Source organism: Schistocerca nitens, chromosome 7 (genome assembly GCF_023898315.1).
Source record: "Schistocerca nitens isolate TAMUIC-IGC-003100 chromosome 7, iqSchNite1.1, whole genome shotgun sequence".
Classification (NCBI taxonomy): domain Eukaryota; kingdom Metazoa; phylum Arthropoda; class Insecta; order Orthoptera; family Acrididae; genus Schistocerca; species Schistocerca nitens.
This window is the reverse complement of record NC_064620.1, coordinates 20,182,570-20,193,867: the sequence shown is the minus strand read 5'-3', so window position 1 is coordinate 20,193,867 and position 11,298 is coordinate 20,182,570. Positions and strand designations below refer to the sequence as shown.

The following is an 11,298-nucleotide window of genomic DNA, read 5'->3' as shown; positions in this document are numbered from 1 at the left end:
AGCAATGACTGTTCTATGCCTACCTCATTCAAATGCAGAAGTGGAAAAAATATTCAGTTCTATGAACATTATAAAAACTAAACAACGTAACAGATTATCTTTAAAGACAATTAATGCTTTGATCATATTGAGAGACCAGCTGAAGAAACAAAATAAAGATTGTGCATCTTTTGACATACTGTCAGACGAAATGGAGCTTACTGGAACGAACAAAAGTTACTCTTTTGCGACAAAACCAGTCGAACTGCAACATCATCTTTTGAGCGACGTTTAACCCTCTATATCAACTACAGCTCTGTCAGAGCATGAAACGTAAGAGTTATTCGATCTTCTGAGTGACGACGATGAATAGCTCACATACCGGTATGTATATATTTTGTAACCTAATTTGAGCTCTTGCTTTCTTTTGTTACAAATATAGCTGTATATTTCTAGTATATTTGACTACTGTGATTCAAACAACAATTTATGTGTTGCGTCAATTATGATAACAGCGTATTTTATATGTATGTTGTTGCAAGCGATGCGTCATTTAATTAAGACAATATAGCAATTACGTTTGAGACAATTTTTATTAATATTTTGTTACCCCCCCCCCCCCCCCCGCTGGCTTATTGCACCTTTCACAGCACGAAATTTTCAGTACACCCCTAGTAAAATCAGTTTCAGCGACTTTCTAGCGACTTTTGATATTGAATCTAGCGACTCGGGTTTTTTAAAGTTGGCAACACTGCGTTCAAATTACCAAAGCATTATCGCTGCCAGTAACCTCTCGTCAACTGTATGATGCAGCTATTGTGGAGTGGCTGGCCATCATGACGAAATGGTTTGTTTCTGACGAGCATTTGCAAGGGTTAGTAATGCATGTGACATTGAAGAAAATATTTACGAAGAAGAAAATCACACGAGCTAAAACAGCATTCATCCTACCTCTAAATCACAAGACACTTCGGACAGTGATACCTCATAGGGCAACACACGACTGGTTTAGTCAGAAGACTGATATTATGTGGGACGTTTCTACAGACTAGAAGGAACATCCAGGGGAACATTATAAAACTGACCCCTGGTCCAACAAGAAAGCTACACCCAGAGTATATAATATAATATCGTCTTTTCAAGCTATTGTGAATGATGATATTCAGAATATTGTGACCGAAATGAGGGTCAAAAAATGTAAAATTCTGTTATTATTGGCTGGTGTGTATAAATCGCATGTGAAACAACAAAAAGTCCATGGGATCCAGAAATAGACAGTTGTTTTTCCTGCCTGTAATGTCACAGAAACAATTCTGTCGCATCTGACGTCTGTTACGCTTCGATGACAAGTCTGATCGAAAATGTAAATGGCAAGTTATCACCTAAAAGATCTAGCCATGAACCTTGACCACTATCAAAGATTTTTACTTGTTGTAACGTGTAAAACTAACTCTTGTTTTGTTCAACAGATAAGCATGACGTTGAATTGAGCCTGCCGTTACAGACAGAAGCAGACTAGGAGCGGAAGACCAATGCCGTAATCAGTCAAACTAGCGTCGTCTTCAGAATTAGACTAACTGTTCTAAAACATATTAATCTTTAACACCACCAGTGGTTGAATTCGTTGTGTGGTGAGCAGATCGAGCGTCTTCATCACACAAGTTGCTGTGTGGGACGGAGAGCACGTAAGAATGGCGTCATCAGCTGAGTTGTATGGGAGCCAAACGAAATCAAATTGAATGATGGATGAGTCTGCGAAACGTAATCTGAGTGGTCCTATACTTTCGATTCCTCTGAGAAGGTAAATATGCGGTTAATTTCTTCCTTGATTACAACACCGAACAGTTGGTGAAGAGAGTCTTATTGCACTCCAAGTAATAGTATTACAGGGAGGGAGATATTGCTGCTGTCATGGAGATCAGTCAGTGGCATCAAAGTTATAGTGTAAATTGAGGATATATGGATAGGTACGAGGCTGGACATTACTGAAATAGATTGAACAAGTGTGTGCGATAGACTGATGTAAAAATCGAGGCTGTTGTCAGTTTAAGTACAATACATTCTATCTCTATCTTTGGCCGCAACAGTGACAGTGTATCATTTACTCACTGTGGATGCTACGATGAATTTAGCAACTGTAGAGGCAACACACTGCGTATTTCTAAAGCATCAACCACACATGCACCTCTGTGGTACACTCTGTTGTAAGGGACTCGTCTTGCAGAAGATGGTGGATACTAGGAGAGAGTTTATATACGAGGATTGGACATTTAACAGTGGACCCTATTTATTTATAGCTCGTACAAAATAAATATGTCTTTCAAAGTTTTATTGACCTTCAAAGTAGTCTCCAGCATAGTGTATAACCCTTGCCAGTGATGCTCTTAGCAGTTGTCACATGTGTCGACAGTTCGAGTGGCGCGGACTGTTAATCGATGAGTTGCAGCAGTCGTCAAGCAATTGCTGTGAAGTGTTTCCTTCAGTCAGAAATCGAGTTGAACTCACGAGGACTTACGTCAGGGGACCGCAGTAGGTGGTACAGCACTCAGCAATCCCATCAGTCAAACAAATTTACTGATTTGTTTGCACTCTACGTGCTTGAGCATTGTTCTGCAAAATGATGGTCAGGTCCCGCAGAAAGTGTCATCACTTCTGTCTCTAAGCTGCTCGTAGGTTGTGTTCCAAAATATGTAGTGCTTTTACTCGATATTTATTATTTCACAGAGAAATATTACATCATCATCATCGTCATCATTATCATCTTTTCCATACCCCTCCTCCGGAAGTAAGTACCATCTTGACAGTGATGGCGATGCGGGGCTATCGGGGATAGCTTCTGAAACTAAAATCAATAAATAAATAAGTAACCTCAAAACAAAATGAAATTAGTTTTGTGCATCACATAGACAAAGAATCAGTTATGCACCGAATTTTCTGTGTGTTAGCATACCCTGTCATAGATACCTTGCTATTTCGAGTCAGATAGTATCGCTTTTGTAATGATTCGCTTTTGTAATGAACCTCGCTTGTCGTTACCGGTACTCATAACTGCGACGAGCACTAAACAATACTACTTGCAAGCCGTATATTTAGGAATGAAGTACCATCGACATTAATGGAAAACGAAGATGATGTATAATTTGATCGATATTTCATGGCTGTAAGCTGTAGGGAATAGAATAATCGAATCAAGCACGTTTAATAGACTGAATCGAGGTCTCGTAAGCCATTAGCCGGCTGCCGAAATATTAATGCGTGAAGCACGTAACTGCCATCGTCACAACTTAGCAAAAGATTTGGCAGGGAGCCGAGAACTTTCAGACCGTGTGTAAAATCGGTAAGCGAGTCTAAGGATTCCAGTCAGTTCCTTGTTGACCAGTCTGGTGCAGCATTTGAAGATATCAAAAGCCAAACCTAAGTTTAAAATTTCACGTTTAAGACATCGTTCAAGCATGAAAACCGTACAAACATGCAGTCTCTTGACCTTCGGACGGACCCCCGTATGGAAGATGTATAACTGACATAAGAAAGCATCGTCAAGATTTGAAAAACAGACAAATCATCTGGTCCGGATGGCATTCCTGTTAGATTTTAGAAGGAGTACTCCAGGGAATTGGTCCATCACCCCGCCTCTCTCTCTCTCTCTTTCTTTCTCGTCCAATACGAAGATCGAAACGAATGGTATAAAGGAACGAAAGAAAGCGCTGGTCACTCCAGTATACAAGAAAGATGAAGGAACAGACCTCAAAATTACAGACCAATATCCCTAACTTCGGACTGCTCCCGAATCTTTGTACGTATTCTCAGTTCGAATATAATAAAGATTCTTGAGGCTAAGCTGTTTATGTTGATGAATCAGCCTGATTTTAGAAAGCATCATTCGTTCAAAACTCGGCATGCCTTTATTTCACATGATATATCTAGAACTATAAAGGAAGGTAACAGGTGGATTACATATTCTAGATTTCTGGAAGGTATATGACACGATCTCCCATCGCAGCCCGTTAACGAGGGCACGAGCATATGTATCAGGCTCAGAGATACGAGAGTGGCTATATCCAATATGCAGCCCAGTGCAATTGGATAGCTGCTGTTCTCTTTATACGTAAATGATTTGGCGGGTCAGTAGTCTGCCGACGATGCAGCGGTCTACGATAAGTCATCAAAGCTGAGTGATTGTAGGAGGACACAAGACGATTTAGACAAAATTTCCATTTGGTGTGATGAATGGTCGCTAGCCTCAAATGCACAAAAAATGCAAGTTAATGCTGATGAGTAGGAATAATAAACCAGTAACTTTCAGGTGAAGTATTACTATCGTCATGCTTACTTCACTGGTGGGATTGATCCGTTCCAGGTCATGTTGAAGAATTTCGGCGAATGGCTTCTAGATTTGTTACCTGTAAGTGCCATGGAGCTGCTTTCAGAACTCAAACAGAAGTCCTTGGAGGACGGTGTTCTTTCCTAGGAACTGTAAACACAAAATTTAGAGACCCTCATTTCAAGGTAACTACCAAACGACTCTACTGCAGCTAACATTAATTGCGCATAAGGACCACGAAGATCAAATACGAAAAAAGTAGACCTCGTATGGAAGCGTCCAGACAGCATTTCTACCATCACTCTATTTAAGATTAATTGTACATGGAGCCCTTTGAACTTAAAGAATTCGAAACATGCAATGCCGTAGACGTATACAAAGAAAAAAAAAACTCTGATAATAACTTCTCTGTAATGCAGTAGAAACACGCATACATGAAAAGCAGGAAATACACCCTTCTCAAAGTTAGCTAATATCAACTCTGGCAGCTTGTAGGTGTAGGGTAGAGTTTCGATGTTTCTGTCGCTGGTTTCGAGTGGTTCTGCGAATTTTTTTCTTGGCAGGATAACACCAGTTGTATGGTATCGTCAGTTTTCGCGGCGTATTGCGATTTTATGCCGTCCTTCTGTAGTGCTTTGCATATAGTTGTGTAATTAGGGCCTATCTTTGTGATTAATTACGCAATTAGGATCGATCTTTGCGTCAGTTTCTCGACCAAAATAAATAAAGTACACTAACCTAACCTTCCTCTCCCGCATCTAGACAGGTTTCATGTGTTGGGGGTGCACTTGAGCATTCCGTCCAGGAGCATCAGGGTTCGAGTCCCAGAAAGGGCTCCGGCATTTTTTAATTTCCTATCAATTCGATGTGTGTCTGGTGGTTTAATTGTGTTAGGTGGGAGCACTTGGCCTTTCCACCCAGGAGGAGTAGGGTTCGAGTTCCAGAAAGGGTTTCTCTCTCTATGTCACAACCCCGCGCCGGTACTAATGACTAGAGAGTCACCACTTGCCGGATACACTGCGTGCGACCTTGTTGTTGTCTACTAACGATGCTTTGGAATGGACTCTCTCTATGTCACAACCCGCTACGGTAATAACAATTAGAGAGGCACCACGTGCCGGATACATTGCGTGCGACCTTCGACTAACGATGTTTTGGAAGGGTGACGGTGTTATGAAAACAGTTCATAACGACTCTGACGTCACGGCCGCCATCATGGATAACGGTATTTTGGAATAGAACCGGCTTGGAATAGAACTGGCCTTGTTACAATACTATTGCCATACTCCAGTCTGGAGGTGCTTGATGTGTCGCAGACAAAATCTTCCCTATCTGTGATGAGAGAACGACAATAGTTGAATTCTAACACCCAGAATGCCTTCTGTACGGATGCTGACATTTTAACTTATGACACGGAACTTTTCACTTACGCATCACCGCGCATGAGCTGGCTTCCGATTCACTGCGCTTGCGACCGAAATTTTGAGCTTACTTTCTCATTCTCTGTCACTCTTTTAGATGTAGTGCTATTCATTAAATATTTATACCCTTTTGTAATTGTATATTCATTTTGAATTCTTCCGTATTGTTCCAGTACAGTATTTGTACTCGATTTAGTATCAGCTATAAAATGTACAAGCCAATTTTGTGTAAAAATAAGACGCGTTCATTTTTTACAATAAAATATTTCACATGTATTTTTAGTGTGAAGGCGAAATGCTTCCTGTTACATATCACATCGCTACATTAATTACCACGGAGTTCTATGGTTATCGTATCACTAGAGACCCTTTATGTATTGAAAAATATAGAGACATGATGTAGTTAAGATATAAAATTGTAGGGCTAACTTAATGTGATCGTACGGACATGTATTTATGAGATAAGTGCTGAATAAATTCGGCATTGGGGTTGAGTGCTACTACTCAATCAGTTGAATGTATACACATTTTGAGTAATGTTACCTTCAGATAAGATTATGTATGATAGTCTCCTTCATTCCCTCGCATTGCGCTTATTATAGGGTAATCACAAATTTTCTGTGACGTGGTGAATGTTTACATGCGATTGTTATTTTCGGTTACCTAAGGATGAACAGTGATTAAAAAGATTGTTACAGAAAGTAAAAACAAAGAATTTAGTTCCTAAATTTTTTCAGTGTGTGATTAGTAACTAATTTTCTGCATGCCATTTTTTCAGGTCCGAAGTTTTTTTCGGAAAGTTGACGTACGTACTAGAAAGCCATTTCGCAGTGCTACCATATCATAATTTATTAAAACAAAGACTCGACACTACAATAAAGTTCAGTACAGAACTTATAAAATAGCGGTGGCTATCTTTTCTCTTCCTATAACAAAAAGAAAAGAAAATAATAATAACATGTTACCTGCGACACTAGCTGAAACTAGTGAAATGGCCTTGCGTTTTTCTCTTCAAAGTTTTAAACGAAGTTGTTTCCTGTAAACTAAATCCACAGCACTTTTGAACTGTATCTGATGACTAGTGTTGTAATGATATTGATAATCTGCTGAGCGCTTACGGTCAAACATATGCCGCACATTGTCGATATAAGTTGGTTACAAAAATTCTGTTCTCTGCATTTGTATGCTCACACCATAGATATTCCCGCTCTGCGCTTAGCCACAAAGTCTGGTCTCTGACTACAGAACTGCAGCGTGTCTGCAGATTCATGTGCTTCACATGTTTCACCATGTTGCAGTTGGGCGAACCAGTTTCCAACGGTCTGTACATGACAAAGAACAGTAGACTGCTCTCTTGTTTTTAACTTTTAAGTCAACATGTGATATAAAAGGCTGATGTGGGAGCGGAGTCGAAAGTATTCTCTTTTTGTGTTGTAGTGGCATTTCCTAACAACCATGTTGTAGTTCGGCAAGAAACGAATTATGAGCATCTATGGTTGTCACGACCAACCATGGAGGTATAAGGAGGGGAGATGGCACTATGGCCGCCTGCTGTACGTCTGTTTGAAGCCGGTGGGCCGCCATGTTTGATTGGTCAAAACAGTGACAGAGCTCTTGTTAGAATTGCGTGTTCTTCATATTTAACGTTATGTCTGCGAAATAATTTCAGATGATGAGTGTTACAATGTTTACATGCATAACACAACGTCAGAATAGCTTTTTCAGGTGTTTTCGTTTTGTTTTTAATGCGTTTTTGCCCCAGCAATACAACTGATTTGGTCTCGTTAACTTAAGTGTTTCTTTTGGATACGAACTTCGAATGATGAAAAGTAACAGTGTACAAAGCTCTTTTCAAACTCAAATCACCTTTTACTGTATTTGTGTCGATGTAAACTGAAAGCAGAACCCGAAAGCTATGCTAGTTTACATACCGGATGATATTTCTTACTCGTTTACACACTTAAACAAAATTTCATTTGTAAATACAAACATCGTTTGTGCTTTGTCAAGAAAAATAAGCATATGAACCCACAGAGCCCTAGAGCTCATTGATCGGAAATCTGAAATAAAATAAGAAGAAAACAGTTTCACAAAACGTAAACAAGGCCGCACATCTCACGAATATAAACGACAATATTTTACGAACGGGGCCACTTACGCATGGAAAGTGATTCCTTTTAACTTGGTAGCACTATTCCAACGGTTAGTACACCCGTAAACAACGCAAACCGGCATTTTAAAATGAAAAAACCTTCAGCAGCTCTAGACAGTAGCACAATCGGAAACGAGTCTTCTGACCAAACTGCAATGGCGGAGCTCGGTTTCTGTCGGCTTCAAGTTTGTGACGTCATGACATCTCCCCTCCTTATACCTCCATGCGACCAACAGCCGAAATTCAACATCCAGGTGGCATAGAGATCACTGGCTCAGCACGTCAGTGGTAGATTTTATATGTATCTATGGCCAAAGTTAAATATCGAGTAAAATTGGTTACGTGTTGTCAATTGTCAATAGTTGCTGTACAACAAATTGCCTGGCGTTATCAACATCGATTTAAATTGCGCATGGCGGAAGAAACTGATTTTCCACTGCAGGTAAATGCTTATTAAGTACATCTATGAGGAACATTCGCTGCTTCATATTATTCTAGTAGGGAAGAATATCAGAGAGTGGAAATTGCTGCATCGACTCGACTTACTATTTTAGCGAAGATAATATGCTTTCACAATAATAAAGGCCTCTAATTTTATTCACTTGATGACGCCAGCCCTAGTTCAGTCACGATAAACTGACCCAATATTCAATTTTGTGTCGTCGCTGGAACCTTTTTGTTTTTTCAATTATTTTTTTAAAATTTTATTTAGAATCTGGAATGAAGATAGAATCAGACGATCATATGAATCAACTATCTATAACGAGCAGTCTAATGAATACTGGGCAAATGGTGAAAAAAGTGGATTAAACTGTTTATTATTTCAAAAGGAATCGTCGTAATTGTTAGTACATTTGTCACAGAGACAAGGCGGTCAGTGCCTTCATAGAAAAATGTTTGCGGTTGCCTAAGGCACCACGATTGTACTCAGGCGTGCACTCCTTCGTCCGAAGCAAATCGACAGCCACGACTGTCTTTCTCCAGGGCTTGCTTGAAACCCCTCACGCATCCTCCATACGTTCCGGGCCTCTCCCCATGCATTTTCCATGTTTTTGGAGTCCTGAAGGAAGACATTCCTGGCCGTCGATTTGCTTTGGACAAAGAGGTGCGCGTCTGGGTTCAATCGTGGTTCCATAGGCAGCTGCAGACATGTTTCCATGAAGACACTGATCGCCTTGTCTCACTCTGCCGCAGTCAGTTCGTACGATATTCAGCTCTGAGAAAGTCACAATCGTATCTTCCCCCTTAAAACTAAAGAAAAGCAATTTTTGCCATGCAATACTGTAGTCAGAATTAGCCGTACTGCCCAATTTTTCAAGGGGAAATAAACCGTTAGCAGTTTCGCATTGAAATTAATAATATTGTTTAGAATTATGTGAGCGTGATTGTGTAGTGCTTTAAAGCACTGGAAATTATGGATCGTTGACGTGATACTGTATTTTCGAATCTTACTTCATTAGTCCACATTTCATCTACCTCATTAGATCACATTTCATCTATTAGTTACAAATAGTTATAAGATTTTGATCTGCTTACTATATATAGTGCGTCCCACACTGATCTGCTGTGGATTGTTATCCTATGTATTGTCGAAAGACACTGTTTGCTTTATATTGTTAACATATCTCACTCAAAACCCGTTTTTTATGTAATCGTGGACCAAACAGCGTAAGCTCCTGATTCGAAACAGCTGGACAGCCAGAATACATACGAAACCTGACAGCTTCTTGTCTGAATTAAGACTAATGGAAATCTAGGTCATTCAGTGAAGTTGTGTGATGCAATATTTTAGTCTATCATATTCCAACGCATATCCTAGGACGTACCCATCGAGTAGAAATGTCTGGGGTGAGCATTCAGATGCGAAAAGTGTTCAGATGCGCAGCACAGATTTTGTGTTGTCAACATTCATCGCTATCCTGTCACGTGATCTCAGGACGGCGTAGATTTGTCTGTTATGCTCCTTGTAAATTTTGAATGTCATTACACCGCTAGGACAGACAAATTCCCTTCGTAAGTGCTGTGGATTTAGTATAGGCGCTTTGTAGACGCCACAGCAATTTGCATTTGGTACCTGGAGTCAATTGGGCTCTTAGTTTTGAACTAAGAACTGGTATTTCGCTTTTTACGATACGTTCACAGTTCAGAGTCCCTTTTTTGTTTATAGGACAACCACAGTTATTTTTGGTTTTTATATGATACTTCACCGTATGGCCGAATCTGTTCTAATACGTTCTTCTGTGATGGCATTGCAAAACGAATTGATAGTAACCCAGTGCCTTTGAAAGTGTCTCGAAAGACATCGAATTTCCGCACATTAGCGAAGATACAACCAGTTTCTACTGGTAACACTCTGAAGTATGTATTTAGTGCAGTCTGTGTATAAGTTCCTAAACAGAATAACTAAGGGAATTTGTAATACAGTTGAGTAAAATTTATTTTAGCGCTTCTGTATCATTTGTTGAGTAGACCAGTGTAGCAATACGAAGGCAAGTGGCCAATGTGATCTATATGAAGTTAGCTGTAAAGTCATGCACTAATATTTTGTACTTGATAATCGAATGGTGAACAATAAACAGAAGACAAAATCCTACAAAGCAGCTGAATTTGTACGAAACTGATTGCACTGTGAGAGGGTGTTTCTCCTCGTTCTGTTACCCATTATTATGATACACATTCAGTCTGTTGCTGTTGATTACGTAATGGTCTATGTGCAAAGCAGACTATACAACCTAGGCCTGTGGATGTCAGTGTTGTAACAGAAACAAACAAATGAGATGATCTGTACCATCGTTTTGTATATACTGTTTACATCAAAGATCTTCATTTCACATTGCAATGACATATTTCCATTCTCTGTACTGCAAAGTATGAAGCCCTCCCCCCCCCCTCCCCCCACACACACACAGAAATATATTATTCCTCTTGTATACTGCTTTTGGATAAAACACAAAACTGTTTCTTCGTGTTATAGGACAGCATATAGCATACAGATTATGGTCTCAAACAGATTGGCCATACACCATGCAGCTGTGAGCTGTCAGAAATTTATCGAAGAAATAAAAAAAGGCTAACTTCCACACAGGCTCCTTTGATGATCACCACTATCAAATGACTGAATTAATGAACATTTTTAAAGCTGTGGATCTCAGTTGCCTGCTATGTGTTTGAATGCCAAGATGGAATTCGCTGTCAGAAATGACTACAGTAGAAGGCCAAAGATTTTCCTCAACAATCCATTACATTTTTAACACGTAGTCTTGCCGAAAGAGGCTGCGACTGATCTCTCTTCCATCTCAAAACTATTCCCCAACCGAACTCACATTCTTCACCACCAGACAGACAGCCGTATTAAATCATTATCATTTGGAGAAACAAAGAACATTTACTTGATACTGATTATTAGCAGGTGTATCCAGAGCCAC

The 11,298-nt window shown here is 39.8% G+C and overlaps 1 protein-coding gene across 1 annotated transcript in view; it reads left to right on the top strand.

Annotated features, from left to right (window-relative positions):
• The first annotated feature begins 8,223 nt into the window (after positions 1-8,223).
• Positions 8,224-11,298, top strand: part of LOC126195232 (leucine-rich repeat-containing protein 9-like) — a 50,610-nt gene continuing 47,535 nt past the window's right edge. Inside the window, exon 1 of the mRNA XM_049933757.1 lies at positions 8,224-8,315. Coding sequence (XP_049789714.1) covers positions 8,286-8,315 — 30 coding nt within the window. The 5' untranslated portion in view covers positions 8,224-8,285. The remainder of the gene's footprint in view (positions 8,316-11,298) is intronic.